At 43.6% G+C, this 18,453-nt stretch overlaps 1 protein-coding gene across 1 annotated transcript in view; it reads left to right on the top strand.

The window, feature by feature from the left end:
* The window catches only part of galnt9 (polypeptide N-acetylgalactosaminyltransferase 9), a 150,088-nt gene that overhangs the window by 32,213 nt on the left and 99,422 nt on the right, over positions 1-18,453 (top strand). Inside the window, exon 3 of the mRNA XM_055887322.1 lies at positions 13,477-13,643. Within this exon, the coding sequence (XP_055743297.1) occupies positions 13,477-13,643 (167 nt within the window). The remainder of the gene's footprint in view (positions 1-13,476; positions 13,644-18,453) is intronic.

Below are 18,453 nucleotides of genomic sequence, written 5' to 3'. Positions count from 1 at the left end.
TACTAGCTAGCACCTGAGCTTCACAGAGGGCAGAAAAGAATAGCGTATGAATGAAAAAGAAAATGAAAAACATTTCTAGCCTATACCTCAGTCAATATGAAAATGCAATTTCCTTGCTGTTAGCTCTCTGTTGCTCTCTAGTTTCCCTCTTGACTCCCTGATCATTCCAAATGAGACATTATACAATATTTTCTATTTCAATTAATCTGTATAATTTGTAATCAAGACATGTCACGATATTGATTTTCACACCTGGATTGGGCAATAATGGCGCCGGAGGAGATGGCTGCCGTTTTACGGTCCCCTAACCAATTGTGCTATTTTGTGTGTATTTTTACATTATTTGTAACTTATTTTGTACATAATGTTTCTGCCACCATCTCGTATGACCGAAAAGAGCTTCTAGATATCAGGACAGCGATTACTCACCCGGTACCGAAGGTTTTTTCTTTAACGAGTCGGATGCTAAGGATTTACTTTACACATCTGACAATGCCCTCATCCTAGGTATTTGCAGGAGAAAGAGACGGAGATATCGGGGATATAGGTCTGGGTGCCTTGTAAGGATCCGAAGGCGAGTGGCTAATCTGCCTTTACCATCGGTCCTATTAGCCAATGTACAATCTTTGGACAATAAAATAGACAAACTTCGAGCATGTACAGTATATCCTACCAACGGGACATTAAAAACTGTAATATCTTATGTTTCACCTGGTCGTGGCTGAACGACGTCATGAATAACATACAGCTGGCGGGTTTTAAACTTTTTTCGGTTGGATAGAACAGCTGGTCTCAAGGCTTTGCTCGCCTGAGGTACTGTATCTCAAGATAAGCCGTAGACCACACTATTTACCAGGAACGTTTTTATCTATATTCTTCGTAGCTGTCTATTTACCACCACAAACCGATGATTGCACTAGGACCGCATTCAATGAGCTGTGTATGGCCATAAGCAAACAGGAAAATGCTCATCCAGAGGCGGCATGCCTAGTGGCCGGGGACTTAAATGTAGGGAAACTTAAATCTGTTTTACCTTATTTCTACCAGCATGTTAAATGTGCAGCCAGAGGGGGGAAAAAATCTACACCACCTTTACCACACACGCAGAGACGCGTACAAAGCTCTCCCTCACCCTCGATTTGGCAGATCTGACCATAATTCTATCCTCCTGATTCCTCCTTAAAAAGCAAAAACTAAAGCAGGAAGCACCAGTGATTCGGTCTATAAAACATTGGTCAGATGAAGCAGATGCTAAGCTACAGGACTGTTTTGCTAGCACAGACTGGAATATGTTCTGGGATTCTTCCGATGGCATTGAGGAATAGCAGGATTTCTTATAAGCTTCCGGGTTAGAGTCCCGCTCCTTGACAGCGGCTGCTCTACCCTTCAGCTCAGTGTGGATGTTGCCTGTAATCCATGGATTCAGGTTGGGGTATGTACGTACAGTCACTGTCGGGACGACGTCATCGATGCATTCATTGATAAAGCCAGTGACTGGAACCATCAAACAGGCAAAGCATCAATACACGACAAAGATTGAATACTACACTGGCTCCGACACTTGTTGGATGTAGCAGGGCTTGCAAACTATTACAGACTACAAAGGGAAGCACAGCCGCGAGCTGCCCAGTGACACAAGCCTACCAGATGAGCTAAATAACTTCTATGCTCGCTTCGAGGCAAGTAACACTGAAACATGCATGAGAGCATCAGCTGTTCTGGACGACTGTGTGATCACGCTCTCTGTAGTCAATGTGATTGAATGATCTCTACATCCTCACTCCTCATCCCCTCCGTCTCCGTCTGACATTTAAACAGGTCAACATTCACAAGGCCGCAGGGCCAGACAGATTACCAGGACGTGTACTCCGAGTATGCCCTGACCAACTGGCAAGTGTCTTCACTGATATTTTCAACCTGTCCGTGACTGAGTCTGTAATACCAACATGTTTCAAGCAGACCACCATAGTCCCTGTTCCCAAGAACACTAAGGTAACCTGCCTAAATGGCTACCGACCCTTAGTACTCACATCTGTAGCCATGAAGTGCTTTGAAAGGCCGGTCATGGCTCACATCAATACCATTATCCCAGAAACCTTAGACCCACTCCAATTTGCATACATCTGATCCACAGATGATGCAATCTCTATTGCACTCTACACTGCCCTTTCCCACCTGGACAAAAGAAACGCCTATGTGAGAATGCAGAACGCATTGACTACAGCTCAGCGTTCAACACCATAGCCTCCTCAAAGATCATCACTAAGCTAATGACCCTGGGACTAAACACCCCCCTCTGCAACTGGATCCTGGACTTCCTGACATGCCGCCTCCAGGTGGTAAGGGTAGATTTTGCCACGCTGATCCTCAACACAGGGGCCCCTCAGGGGTGTGTGCTCTGTCCCCTCCTGTACTCCCTGTTCACTCATGACTGCACGGCCAGGCACGACTGCAACACCATCATTAAGTTTGCCGATGACACAACAGTGGTAGGCCTGATCACCGACAACGATGAGACAGCCTATAGGGAGGAGGTCAAAGACGTGGCCGTGTGGTGACAGGACAACAACCTCTCCCTCAATGTGATCAAGACAAAGGAGATGATTGTGAACTACAGGGAAAGGAGAACCGAGCACACCCGCATTAACATCGACGGGGCTGTAGTGGAGCAGGTTGAGAGATCACCAACAAACTATCATGGTCCAAACACCCCAAGACAGTCGTGAAGAGGTCACAACAAAGCCTATTCAGGAGACTGAAAAGATTTGGCATGGGTTCTCAGATCCTCAAAATATTCTACAGCTGCACCATCGAGAGCATCCTGACTGGTTGCATCACTGCCTGGTATGGCAACTGCTCGGCCTCCGATCGCAAAGGCACTACAGAGGGTAGTGCATACGGCCCAGTACATCTGCCATCCAGGACCGTTATACCAGGCGGTGTCAGAAGAAGGCCCTAAAAATTGTCAAAGACTCCAGCCACCCTGGTCATAGACTGTTCTCTCTGCAACCGCACGGCACGCAGTACCGGAGCGCCACGTCTAGGTCCAAAGGGCTCCTTAACAGCTTCTACCCCCAAGCCATAAGACTCCAGAACAGCTAGTCAAATGACTATCCAGACTTTTTGCATTGCCCCTCCCCCCTTATTTTACACTGCTGCTACTTTCTGTTTATTGTCTATGCATAGTGACTTTAACTCTACCAACATGTACATATTACCTCAATTACCTCAACTAACCGGTTCCGCCACACATTGACTCTATACCGGTACCCCTTGTATATGCTTCGCTATTGTTATTTTACTGCTGGTCTTTCATTATTTGTTACTTTTATTTAATGTATGTAATTACGTTACGTTATTATGTTACTTTTATGTAAAATCAATTTTTTACTTAACACCTATTTTTCTTAAAACTGCATTGTTGGTTAAAGGCTTGTAAGTAAGCATTTCACTGTAACCTGTTGTATTCAGTGCATGTGACAAATACAATTTGATTTGATTTGATTGCTCCAGTATTCATTGAGATAAATGTTGGTACATTTATCAAAGCAATGCAACAGATGTGGTTGGTTCCCCAAAGACATGTCCTTCTTCAGTATCTGTGACTAGGAGACTATAACTAGACTATAAATCAACAGGAAGGGCACGTGGATGTGCGCTACCTCATTTCTTAAGCCTCCGATACCTGGGAATGGGATCGCAAGGTCACCGCGGTGGTCAATGGTAAGTAAAATGCTTTCAGCTTGTATGTTTCTCCCCCGAAAGCTGAGTTTATCTCCTCAACGGGGCAGCGAAATGACAAGGTAAACAATTGTCTTTCTGAGAACAGACTTTCTATAGGGGGAGAGTTGCTTTCACATTTCCTGTGCAGCACAGGTTATCTCAGGTTAATGTGAAATTTCATAGCGAATAACATGGCTGTGAAAACCAGACGGACCGGCCCGACCGGCACAGTGTCGCAGGCCGAGGAGGGAGTGTGATGGGAATAAGTCTTAATCTGCCGCTCTGTTTCTGTCACAGCTCGTTCCAGGTCAAATTATGAGAGCCTGCCAGTGAGTTTAGTTTCATTACAAACAGATGAGTCGATCGCTCATCCTGTTATGGACCAACAAGCCTCCCCGTTGCTGCAGACAGGTACACATTTAAGGTTGAACGATGGCCTAAATTGGACTCAGTAACTAGGGCATTGGAACTACAATATCACTTAACAACCTCGACACTGAATTTGGCCATAGACACAACTCAATTGAAGTGATCTGGTGCATTGCCCCATCTCCTTCTGTCTGTCATTATTATGGAAACTATTAAACATATGCTGGCTAACAACTAGGCATGAAAAATCTAACTAAGCCCAAATAAAACATACCTCATTCGGTTTGGTATGGTTGTCAGCTTGTGGTTGTGTCCCCACTAAAGAAAATCCATTGCACAAAGATTCACCTGTATTCATTGCCAGATATGACTTGTGTTTATAATGCCTGTATGGCTGATTGAAAGAGGCAGTAGAAAAGCTGTCACAGAGAATAAAAGAAACTTGAAGAGAGAGAAAAGGAAGGACCCCATGATGGGGGGTAAAAAAAGTATCTCAAAAGATCATGATTAAGCTATTACCAACTTCTTACACATAGCTGTTGCATTGTTAGTCATGTTATGTGAAGCAGATATTGACTTAATTTCATCTTTTATCTTTGAAAAAGCCTGATTTGAAAATGGGGTCGTGAGAGAAGCGCTTAAATACATTTTTTAAAATGTGCTTGGTTCATAGAACCGGGGTTACGTCAGTAACCTCCGGCAACCACTAGATCCAGTTGTAAAAACAGATGTTTCTGTTGTCTTCCTACAAATGTGGCTCTATCTTTTTAATGGTTTAAGCTACAAAATATTATGACCCCATCACTGAAAGATAAGACTCTCAAGAGCATGTATGTGTCTTCTGTTTCCCTCTACAATACCCACAAGCCTCATTAGAACAGAGTGGACAAGACCAGGCACTAAATCAGACGACTGGGGGAATAAGAACATCATCAATGATGATGTTCTTTTCTATACAGAAGATCATACAAAATTATTGCCTGATGATCTTCTAAACTTTCCAATAGCTTCCTGATGCATTTCAGTCACTTCAAACCATACTTACTTCAGATTGAAATACTGTCTAAACTACTGTCAGACTGCTTTGTAATAGACTGTTATAGCCCCAATTAAAACATTACATCACTTTTTTACATGGTGGGGTCACACATTTCTTTTGTTATCAAAATGGGGTCGCCGGGCCAAAACAGTTTGGAACCCCTGATTTATAGTATGACCTATTTAGACAACAGCTTCAGATTCTAATTTAACGGTATAATATAATGTTATATATCAGATCATTTAATGGTATAATTTACCATGTATAAACACCCTGACAGTCTCTCCTCTCCATATCATTTTCAATTTCACTCCAGTCAAACACACACACACACACACACACACACACACACACACACACACACACACACACACACACACACACACACACACACACACACACACACACACACACACACACACACACACACACACACACACACAGGTCTCTGGTGCATTGAGACGTCATTGGTAGCACTGACTGACTGCACAATCCCCACAAGCTTCAATCGGTAGAGAGGACAGAACGCAGCCATGCTGAGTTCCATCTGGTGCACACACACACGCAGCCACACACATACACACATTCCCTCCCGGACAACCCCACTGTCACTAGGCACACAACCCTGACTCAGTGCGCACGACGCTTTTATGTGTCACTACACCTGAACTCATGCTTTTCAACGTCAGCACTTCAAATGCCAGAATGCACAGAGCCAGGATGCCCTGTTATCTCACCAGATAAGCTAACCTGGTCTCAGGGCAATTTGTACGATTTTATACATATATTGTTCCCTCCATTTTGAATGATGTATTATGTTACGTTAGTCGTGCAATAGCATACTGGTCAGACTCAGAAGGAGAGCACACCATCCACCGCTTCCAAGCATATTACTCGCCAATGTCCAATCTCTAGATAACAAGGTGGATGACATTAGTGCACTAGTTGCCTTCCCGAGATACATCATGGAAACATGGCTCACTCGGGATATGTTGTCAGAGTACAGCCACCCGGTTTCTTCACGCATCGCGCAGACAGAAACAAACATCTCTCTGTTAAGAAGAAGGGCGGGGGTGTATGCATTATGATTAATGACTCATGGTGTAATCACAACAACATACAGGAACTCAAGTCCTTTTGTTCACCCGACCTAGAATTCCTTACAATCAAATGCCGACCGCATTATCTTCCAAGAGAATTGTCTTCGATTATAGTCACAGCCGTGTATATCCACCCCCCCCCCCCCCCAAGCCGATCCCTCGTCGGCCCTGAAAGAACTTCACGGGACTCTATGTAAACTGGAAACCAAACATCCTGAGGCTGCATTTATTGTAGCTGGGGATTTTATCAAAGCTAACCTAAGAACCATACTTCCTAAATTCTATCAGCACATCGAATGTGCAATAAGAGCTGGTAGCTTTCTGGATCATTGCTACTCAAACTTCCGCAATGCATATAAAGCCCTCCCCCGCCCTGCCTTCGGCAAATCTGACCATGACTCCATTTTGTTTATCCCAGCCTATAGACAGAAACTAAAACAGGAAATGCCCGCGCTCAGGTCAATACAACGCTGGTCTGACCAATCGGATTCCACACTTCAAGATTGCTTCGATCACGTGGACATGTTCCGGGTAGCCTCAGACAATAACATTGATGTATACGCTGACTCTGTGAGCGAGTTTATTAACGAGAGCATCGGAGATGTCTTTCCCTCTGTGAGCATTAAAACCTTCCTTAACCAGAAATCGTGGATTGATGGCAGCATTCGCGCAAAATTGAAAGCGCGAACCACCACTTTTAATCATGGCAACGCGACCGGAAACACGACCGAATATACACTGTGCAGCTATTCCCTCCGCAAGGCAATCAAACAAGCAAAGCGTCACTATAGAGACAAAGTAGAGTCACAATTCAACGGCTCAGACACGAGAGGTATGTGGCAGGGTCTACAGTAAATTACGGATTACAAAAAGAAAACCAGCCCCGTCGCGGACACAGACGTCTTGCTCCCAGACAAATTAAACAACTTCTTCGCTCGCTTTGAGGACAATACAGTGCCACTGACATGACCCGCTACCAAAATCTGTGGGCTCTCCTTCTCCGTGGCCAGCATGAGTAAAACATTTAAACGTGTTAACCCTCGCAAGGCTGCTGGCCCAGATGGCATCCCTAGCCACGTCCTCAGAGCAATCCCTATCCCAGTCTGTTGTCCCCACATGCTTTAAGATGGCCACCATTGTTCCTGTTCCCAAGAAAGCTAAGGTAACTGAACTAAATTACTATCGCGACCATTGCACTCACTTCTATCATCATGAAGTGCTTTGAGAGACTAGTCAAGGACCATATCACCTCCACCCTACCTGATAGGTCCACTGACGATGCAATCGCCATCACACTGCACACTTCCCTATCCCATCTGGACAAGAGGAATACCTATGTAAGAATGCTGTTCATTGACTACAGCTCAGTATTTACTGTAACACCATAGTACCCTCCAAACGCGTCATTAAGCTGGAGACCCTGGGTCTCGATCCCGCCCTCTGTAACTGGGTCTTGGACTTTCTGACAGGCTGCCCCCAGGTGGTGAAGGTAGGAAACAACATCTCCACCCCGCTGATCTTCAACACTGGGGCCCGACGATGGTGCTTTCACAGCCCTCTCCTGTACTCCCTGTTCACCCATGACTGTGGCCATCCACGCTTCCAACTCAATCATCAAGTTTGCAGACGACACTACAGTGGTAGGCCTGATTACCAACAACGACGAGACGGCCTAAAGGGAGGAGGTGAGGGCCCTCGGAGTGTGGTGTCAGGAAAATAACCTCTCACTCAACGTCAACAAAACAAAGGAGATGATCGTGGACTTCAGGAAACAGCAGAGGGAGCACCCCCCTATCCACATCAAAGGGACAGTAGTGGAGAAGGTGGAAAGTTAAGTTCCTTTGCATACACATCACAGACAAACTGAAATGGTCCTCTCACACAGACAGTGGTGTGAAGAAGGCGGAACAGCGCCTCTTCAACCTCAGGAGGCTGAAGAAATTAGGCTTTTCATCTAAAACACTCACAAACTTTTACAGCTGCACAATCAAGAGCATCCTGTCTGGCTGTATCACCGCCTGGTATGGCAATTGTACCGCGGTCTGTGCAACGCATCACCAGGGGCAAACTACCTGCCCTCCAGGACACCTACAGTACCCGATGTCACAGGAAGGTCAAAAAGATCATCAAGGATAACAACCACCCAGCGGACGTAGAGTATTATACGTATGTCTCTGAGACCAGGCTGCTTGTTGCGTTGTAACAACAAAGGAGAATTTACTGGGAGAATTTACGTTGGTGGTTAGGAGAACTAACAACAAAGGTTAGGATGATTTACGTTAAAGGTTAGAACTAAAACGACAAAGTTTGGCGTAGCAGGAACTTCTTCTGGCTGCAAGCCCGAGGCCGGCCACAATATGACAACAGCCACTTCAAGTGCAGGGCGCGAAATTCAAAATATATTTTTTTGAAATATTTAACTTTCACACATTAACAAGTCCAATACAGCAACTGAAAGGTACACATCTTGTGAATCCAGCCAACATGTCCGATTTTTAAAATGTTTTACAGCGAAAACAGCAGGTATATTTATGTAAGCTCACCACCAAATACAAAAAAGGACAGACATTTTTCACAGCACAGGTAGCATGCACAAAGCTAACCTAACTAACCAAGAACCAACCAAACTAACCAACAAACAACTTCATCAGATGACAGTCTTATAACATGTTATTCAATAAATCTATGTTTTGTTCGAAAAATGTGCATATTTCAGGTATAAATCGTAGTTTACATTGCAGCTACAATCAGAAATTGCACCGAAAGCAGACAGAATAATTACAGACACCAACGTCAAATACCTAAATACTCATCATAAAACATTTCTGAAAAATACATAGTGTACAGCAAATGAAAGACAGGCATCTTGTGATTCCAGACAATATTTCCGATTTCTTAAATGTTTTACAGCGAAAACACAATATAGCGTTATATTAGCTTACCACAATAGCCAGAAACACAAGCCATTTCCCAGTAGCAAAAGTTAGCGATCGTAACAAACCAGCAAAAGATATATAATTTTTGACTAACCTTGATAAGCTTCATCAGATGACAATCCTATAACATCAGGTTATACATCCACTTGTGTTTTGTTCGAAAATGTGCATATTTAGAGCTGAAATCAGTGGTTATACATTGTGCTAACGTAGCATCTTTTTCCCACAACGTCCGGATATTTTTCTGACACTTTTTCTGACACACATATTCTGACCAAATAGCTATTCATAAACATAACTAAAAAATACATGTTGTATAGGAAATGATAGATACACTAGTTCTTAATGCAATCGCCGTGTTAGAATTCTAAAAAATAACATCATTACGACATCCAGCTTAGGTATAGCGAGAGAGTACCCCAAAGCTGGGCGCAAACGACTAGCACAACATGTTCGACAGATATATGAAATAGCATCATAAAATGGGTCCTACTTTTGCTGATCTTTCATCAGAATGTTGTACAAGGGGTCCTTTGTCGGGAGCAATCGTTGTTTGGATTTAGAACAGCCTTTTTCCCTCTCGATTTAGCAAGCACACTTGCCAAGTGGCGCGAATCTCTCCATGTCAACAAACGGAAGAGAACGGAACACGGCAAAACTCCCGAAAAAAATTCAATAATCTGATTAAACTATATTGAAAAAACATACTTTACGATGATATTGTCACATGTATCAAATAAAATCAAAGCCGGAGATATTAGTCGTCCATAACGACAGCTTATCAGAAAGCAAATCCAGGTCCCTTGACGCGCTCTTCAGAAAACAGGAAACTGGTGACACGTCACACAAAGAGCTATTATACGAGCCCAGATCAAGTTATTCACTCCATTTATTCTCTCACTCCTTGTCGACATCTAGTGGAAGACGCATGAAGTGCATCTAAACAAATAAATATCAAGGACTTTAATAGGCAGCCCCTAGAAGAGAGCATCTATTTCAGATTTTCCACTTCCTGTCAGGAAGTTTGCTGCAAAAGGAGTTCTGTTTTACTCACAGATATAATTCAAATGGTTTTAGAAACTAGAGAGTGTTTTCTATCCAATAGTAATAATAATATGCATATTGTACGAGCAAGAATTGAGTACGAGGCCGTTTGAAATGGGCACCTTTTATCCGGCTACTCAATACTGCCCCTGCAGCCCAAACAGGTTAATGAAAAGTTAGAATAAGGGTTAGGGGTAGGGTTAGATAAAATGCTACAGTTGTCTCTGACGCGACTCGAACACGCAACCTTTGGATTGATAGGGAGTCGTGGTATATGCACAACCATCCTTCCCGACCAACATCACTGCTTTTGTTTCTGTCTAAAGTATCTAGACCATTAGTACGTATTATATGTCTTGGAGGTGCAGAAAAATATGCGTAGTATGCTTCATATGGCTCTGAGGCCAGGCTGAATGAGCATAATGTGTAGACTGCAGAGTACATGTTATTAAAGGAATATTTTTGTTTGTGCACTCTGCTCTCATCTACTCAGAGCAAGAGAGAGTGAAAATGAAGAAGCCCATTAGAGGGGAAATATTTAGTAGTCAAGTTTGAATCAATTTGTTGTGATGCGGTTTTGCCTACACCACCTCATAAACATTTAATTTCAACTAAACGTGAGAAATTTTCAAAAATGTAAACATCTCATTATGGCTTGCACCCTCATTATCACCAGATTACGCCAGAAAAATAGAAGATGAAAAAACACAGCACTGTTGAGCATAACAAGCATGGGAAGCGTAAAGAGATTTGTAGTTTAAATATAATTAGGATGCTGGTGGGGGATGGTTTACAAGATGATCATGTGTACCAGTGGTTGCCATAGGAATCAGTTTCAGTGTGACCAGCTTTACCCCTAGATGCCTGGAAAGTATTACGCTACTGTGAAATCCCTAGGTAAATGCAATGGTAGGAGTCCAACCGGCTATGATAATGAACAGCATCTATAATGAAAGTGCTACTGTCTGGTGCATGTTTGTGTGCTTGTGTACAGCAGCAACCATGACTGTAGTCGTGTGCTATTCATTTCATTAACTGGGTCATTTAAAACGGCAACATGAAATCGGATTCCAATCACTAGAATCACTGCTCCACAGTTCCAGTTACTATGATGTTGGTGTGAGGCCTAATCAGTGGGAGCAGTTGAGCTCCTGGTCTGTAGAGAGAGCGTGGGGAGGAGAGAGAGGGAGTTAGAGAGGAGGGATAGGGAGAGACAGAGAGAGAGAGATCAAGAGAGAAGGAGGGAGACTGGAGAGAGAGAGAGAGAGAGAGAGAGTTGGCTGTGGAGACTGGAGGGAGAGAGAATCCACTGTATTATTATTGTCACAAGCCGGCTCATAGCCTGTGACAAAAATGAGGGGACACGAACAACAGGTATAGGCCAATTAAAAGTGTTCTTTATTATAAACAAAACTATTAACTTTAAACTAAGAAAAAGGAATGAGGTGTGGAAGTATCATAATGTAAGGTGTATGTAAAGTGCATGGATGCGTGAATAAGTGTGTGTGAACATGACTGAGTGAAAACTATGCAAAACTACAAAGGAACAAACAAAACAGGATCATACCTGGAGGAGCAGAGAGAGAGAGGTGATTAGTGAAGCAGTTTTATACCCTGAGTCCAGGTGGCTCCAATCACTAACGACCCTCCTCTGCCTGCAAGAGGAACCGCCCCCTGCACTTCAGAGGAGGAGCCGTGACACCCCCCTCCTTAAAATGAGGGTCCCACCCTCAACCCAACTTCCTCCAACATGTTCAAAACAATCCAAATTTCCCCAAAAACTAAAAAACTAAAAAAGGATACCAATCCCGGCTCCTAGCAGTAGCCCCGTGTCCCCCAGCTGACTGTCGCCCCTCAAATTCAGCAGACCTGATACCTGGGGAGCAATTTAAGAGGAAAGAGGAGCAGACAGCCCGTAGGGGTCAGCAGTGAAAAGATACAAGCTAGGTTAAAGGAGCACGGGACAGAGCATCAGCAATGTGTCTGACCTCAGAAAAACAAGTGGGTTGTGGTCAGTGAACAAACCAGAAAAGAGATGTTAAATTCTACAACCACCAAATAGGAAGCGATTCCCAATCCTTCCATAACAAAGCCATCGCCTACAGAGAGACGAACCTAGAGAACAGTCTCCTAAGCAAGCTGGTCCTGGGGCTCTGTTCACGAACACAAACAGAGCTCCATGACAGCAACTCAATTAGACCCAACCAAATCATGAGCAATCGAAAAGATAGTTACTTGACACATGGAAAGAATTAACAAAAAGCTTTGACTATGTACAGACTCAGTGAGCATAGTCTTGCTATTGACATATTTCCCTCAGATTACACAGACCCACAAAGAATTTGAAAAAAATATCCAATCTTGATAGCGTCCTAAATCTTTTGGGTGAAACAACACAAATACTACAGCGTGCCATCACAGCAGCAAGATCACAGCAGCAACCAGTGGAGCACATACACTATTGTAAATACAACCTATATTTATCTGTTTATTTGTTTTTCCTTTCGTATTTCAACTATTGTTACAACACTGTACAACTGTACAACACGGTTACAACAACCTTTGAAATGTCTATATTATTATTTCACTTTTGTGAGTGTAATGTTTACTCTTAATTTCTGAATTGAGAAAGAGAGAGAGAGAAAGAGAGACATGTTTATTTATTTTCCCTTTTGTACTTTAACTATTTGCACATAATATGACATTTGAAATATCTTTATTATTTTGGAACTTTTGTGAGTGTAATGCTTTCTGTTAATTTTTATTGTTTATTTCACTTTTTATTATTATCTACTTCACTTGCTTTGGCAATGTTTACATATGTTTACCATGCCAATAAAGCCCTTGAATTGAGTTGAGACACAGAGAGAGAGACAGAGAGACAGAGACAGAGAGCTAGCCAGGTAAGCGCTGCATCTTCCATTAACAGCCGGGCTGCAGCTTTCCCTTGCCACAACCCTCACAAGAAAGATATGTGTTCCTATTTTCTCTACTTTGCTTTGTCAGAAAATGGTTTGGGACCGTGTTACACTTTTAGGGGACAACAATATAAAACAACATTCATTCACTGAACATACAGTACATACACAACTCTTCCTACATTTTGCATTTCAACATATTCTGTCTCATACAATTAATGTTTAGAACATCCAAACAAAACTTGGTGTATTCAAATGATAGAGGGCAGCTCACTTTGACCGTTTCACTCTCCAAATCCTGAATTGTGTTCCATAATTCTAAAACGGTCTGATTTGTTTCATTACAGGTGCAAGCAGTTGACCTACCCAGAGGACCTCCCTCAGATCTCAGTGGTGTTCATCTTTGTGAATGAGGCCTTGTCGGTCATCTTGCGGTCCGTCCACAGCGTGGTCAACCACACCCCTGCACACCTTCTCAAGGAGATCATCCTGGTGGACGACAACAGTGACAGTGGTAAGACTTCTAGTCTAGATGCTTCTTCAGTATAACCATCTAACTGTTCATTCCTTGTGGCTGTACTCAATCAATCAATCAATCAATTGAATTTATAAAGCCCATTTTACATCAGCATTTGTTACAGTGCTGCTACTGTCTGCCGACCTAGATATTAAAGAGCAAGCAAAACCAGAAGATTCAACTAGATTGTTTCCAATATTTCATTAGAAGAACCACAATCTCTGTGTTACTGCATTTTGTTTTGGCTTATTGCTCCACAAACATTACTTCTCCAATTCATGTTTGTCTCTTTAAAAGTGGAGGGTGGTGTCACAAACAAGAATTGCATCTGTTTGTGTGTGGGAAAAGTGCCAGAGGTGTCAATTCCCCTATAAAACAAACTAGTCAAGTTTCTTAACAATAAATACATGTCCAATTTAAGTGGGATTCTGTCTGTCTGTCTGTCTGTCTGTCTGTCTGTCTGTCTGTCTGTCTGTCTGTCTGTCTGTCTGTGTATATGTGTGTGTGTTCAGAGAAGAGAGGAGAATGAACGAGGGAAAAGTAGAGAGCGGGAGAGAGGGATGATGAACCCTCTGGGGTGTGCTCTTGAACACTGTTAGTGAGTTTAAAAATAACCAGAAAAAAAACCTCCACTGTGATTTGGTCTGCGTGAGGTTTTGGTTGCTTCCACACACCTGCACGCCCCATGGCAGCCAGCCCTGCTCAGCCACGACTCCCAGAAGCCTGCCTGTTTCAGTGGACAGGGACAATGAACTAGATTCCAACCGACACTTGGCCCTCCATCACTTGGCATGGAGTTGGGCTTAGTCCCAGCGTCCCCAGGCTGGCGCAGAGAGGAGGCGCATAAATAACATCTTGAAAGAGGACCAAGTAAGAGTCAACATTGGCACATGCCTACTGTCCCCATAGAGGCAATAGGCAACCATTTAAACCAAACGAGGTAGGCACAAATGGCAGCCGCTGCGTCAAAATACCAACCCACTTACTCTCCCCTCTCTGAATACCCCATTGTTTAATGGTTGTGATTGGGGAAGGTTATGTGTGCACATGTAGAAGCTATTCTCTCCAGTGACATTAGACTATTAACATGCAGGCTTGGCTACTTGAGGCACAGCACAGTGGCATAATGAGTCACACACAGGGAACATGCTTTTCTTGTCTCTCTGACACATCCTTTAGCTGGGACATTTATTGGTTGCTGAGAGGTTTCTTTTCAGGGTTGCTCCTTAGCCATAGCTGGGCGGTCGGGGGAGCTAAATGCATGTTCTACTTGATCAGGGTTTAGTCTAGCTGTGTATACCATACAGTAACAGTCCCAAACATTCATTCATTGTTCCAGCTCACAAAGTATTAGATGTAAACGGTTTAATGAGCCTGTTGGAATTCAAATCTATAGCAAAGAAAGGGGTATACCTAGTCAGTTGCATAACTGAATGTATTCAACCAAAATGTGTCTTCTGCATTTAACCCAACCCCTCTGAATCAGAGAGGTGCAGGGGGCTGCATTAATCAACATCATTGACACCTGGAGAGCAGTTCATGTTGTGTGTTAACTGCCTTGCTCAAGGGAAGAATGGCAGATTTTTCCACCTTGCCAGCTTGGGGATTCAAACCAGTGACCTTTCGGTTACTGGTCCAACACTCTTAACTGCTAGGCTACCTGCCTAACGCTCGGCATGTTCTCACTACCTTACCATTACCACCCTGAAATCCTATGGCTACCTGTACGGTGCAATATGTGTGAATTTCATGCTTCAAATGTTTATTTAATTAAATTTTTTATTTAACCTTTATTTAACCAGGTAAGCTAGTTGAGAACTAGTTCTCATTTACAACTGTGACCTGGCTGTCACGCCCTGGCCATAGAGAGGCTTTTATTTTCTATTTTGGTTAGGCCAGGGTGTGACGAGGGTGGGCATTCTAGTTTCTTTATTTCTATGTTTTCTATTTCTTTGTGTTTGGCCGGGTGTGGTTCTCAATCAGAGGCAGCTGTCTATCGTTGTCTCTGAATGAGAACCATACTTAGGTAGCCCTTTTTTCCACCTGTCTTTGTGGGAAGTTGCCTTTGTTTAGCACATAGCCTTTGAGCTTCACGGTTTGTTTTTGTAGTGTTTATTGTTTTGTTCAGCGCCATTTTGATTAAATAAAAGAAAATGTAAGCTCACCACGCTTCACCTTGGTCCTCCTCCTTCAACGTCCGTGACACTGGCCAAGATAAAGCAAAGCAGTGTGAGACAAACAACAACACAGAGTTACACATGGAATAAACAAGCGTACAGTCAATAACACAATAGAAAAAAAGAGTCTATATACAGTGTGTGCAAATGGCGTGAGGAGGTAGGAAATAAATAGTCCATAGTAGCGAAGTAATTACAATTTAGCAGATTAACACTGGAGTGATAAATGAGCAGATGATGATGTACAAGTAGAGGTACTGGTGTGCAAAAGAGCAGAAAAGTAAATAAAAACAATATGGGGATGAGGTAGGTAGATTGGATGGGCTATTTACAGATGGACTATGTACAGATAGCTAATGTTTAAAGTTAGTGAGGGAAATTTAAGTCTCCAGCTTCAGCGATTTTTGCAATTCGTTCCCGTCACTGGCGGCAGAGAACTGGAAGGAAAGGCGGCTTTGGAGATGACCAGTGAGATATACCTGCTGGAGCGCGTGCTACGGGTGGATGTTGTTATCGTGACCAGTGAGCTGAGACAAGGCGGAGCTTTACCTAGCATAGACTTATAGATGACCTGGAGCCAGTGTGTCTGGCGACGAATATGTAGCGAGGGCCAGCCAACGAGTGCATACAGGTCAGTGGTGTGTGGTATAAGGGGCTGCATCCTGTTTGCTGAGTAGAGTGTTGGAAGCTATTTTGTAGATGACATCGCCGAAGTCGAGGATTGGTAGGATTGTCAGTTTTACCAGGGTAAGTTTGGCGGCGTGAGTGAAGGAGGCTTTGTTGCGAAATAGAAAGCCGATTTTGGATTGGAGATGTTTAATATGAGTCTGGAAGGAGAGTTTACAGTCTAGCTAGACACCTAGGTGTTTGTAGTTGTCCACATATTCTAGGTCGGAACCGTCCAGGGTGGTGATGCTAGTCGGGCAGGCGGGTGGGTGCGGGCAGCGAACGGTTGAAAAGCATGCATTTGGTTTTACTAGCGTTTAAGAGCAGTTGGAGGCCACGGAAGGAGTGTTGTAGGGCATCGAAGCTCATTTGGAGGTTAGTTAACACAGTGTCCAAAGAAGGGCCAGAAGTATACAGAATGGTGTCGTCTGCGTAGCGGTGGATCAGGGAATCACCCGCAGCAAGAGCGACATCATTGATATATACAGAGAAGAGAGTCAGCCTGAGAATTGAACCCTGTGGTACCCCCATAGAGACAAATCAGAGGTCCGGACAACAGGCCCTCCGATTTGACATCCTGGACTCTGTCTGTGAAGTAGTTGGTGAACCAGGCGAGGCAGTCATTTGAGAAACCAAGGCTATTGAGTCTAAAGATAAGAATACGGTGATTGACAGAGTCGAAAGCCTTGGCCAGGTCGATGAATATGGCTGCACAGTACTGTCTTTTATCGATGTTGGTTATGATATCGTTTAGTACCTTGAGCGTGGCTGAGGTGCACCCGTGACCAGATCGGAAACCAGATTGCACAGCGGAGAAGGTACGGTGGGATTCGAAATGGTCAGTGATCTGTTTATTAACTTGGCTTTCGAAGACTTTAGAGAGGCAGGGCAGGATGGATATAGGTCGATAACAGTTTGCGTCTAGAGTGTCACCCCATTTGAAGAGGGGGATGACCGTGGCAGCTTTCCAATCTTTTGGGATCTCGGACGATACGAAAGAGAGGTTGAACAGACTTGTAATAGGGGTTGCAACAATGGAGGTGGATAATTTTAGAAAGAGAGGGTCCAGATTGTCTAGCCCAGCTGATTTGTACGGGTCCAGGTTTAGCAACTCTCTCAGAACATCTGCTATCTGGTTTTGGGTGAAGGAGAAGCTGGGGAGGCTTGGGCAAGTAGCTGCGGGGGGGGGCAGAAGCTGTTGGCCGGGGTTGGGGTAGCCAGGAGGAAAGCATGGCCGGCCGTAGAGAAATGCTTATTGAAATTTTCGATGATCATGTATTTATCGGTGGTCACCATGTTACCTAGCCTCAGTGCAGTGGGCAGCTGGGAAGAGGTGCTCTTGTTCTCCATGGACTTTACAATGTCCCAAAACTTTTTGGAGTTAGAGCTACAGGATGCAAATTTCTGTCTGAAAAAGCTAGCCTTTGCTTTCCTGACTGACTGCTTGTATTGGTTCCTGACTTCCCTGAACAGTTGCATGTCGTGGGGGCTATTAAATTAAAACTCATATTTTCTGTTTTGCACTGTCAATCCCTTTAAAACCTATTCCTTGGTCCATAATTCTCCGGTGCTGCCGATGCATTCCAACTTTCTATTTATTTGCTGTGCACCAGAGGGGATCCTTTAACATTTCTCCCTCCCAGCAAAACAGCCATGCAATTATTGCACTCTGTTGGGTTTCATCATCTTTTAGCTGCATCTGTGTAGCCACAGCTTGCACATAGGTCACAAACCTTTCAAGTAAACAAACATAAATGCGTCTACACACTCACATAAGCCAACAGGCAGGCACAGAGACAGAGACATGCACCCTACTGTCACGGTTAGTAACCTTCACCCCTACCATTAACCAAACCATAACCCTGACCTAACCTTTTCCCTATTCTTAACCTTAACCATTTTCAATGTCAACCTCAAATAACATTTTATTTGTTATTAGCCCTGGGGTTCTTTCAGTGGTTGAT

This window comes from Salvelinus fontinalis, chromosome 28 (assembly GCF_029448725.1).
Source record: "Salvelinus fontinalis isolate EN_2023a chromosome 28, ASM2944872v1, whole genome shotgun sequence".
Taxonomy (NCBI): domain Eukaryota; kingdom Metazoa; phylum Chordata; class Actinopteri; order Salmoniformes; family Salmonidae; genus Salvelinus; species Salvelinus fontinalis.
This window is presented reverse-complemented; position numbering and strand designations above follow the sequence as displayed.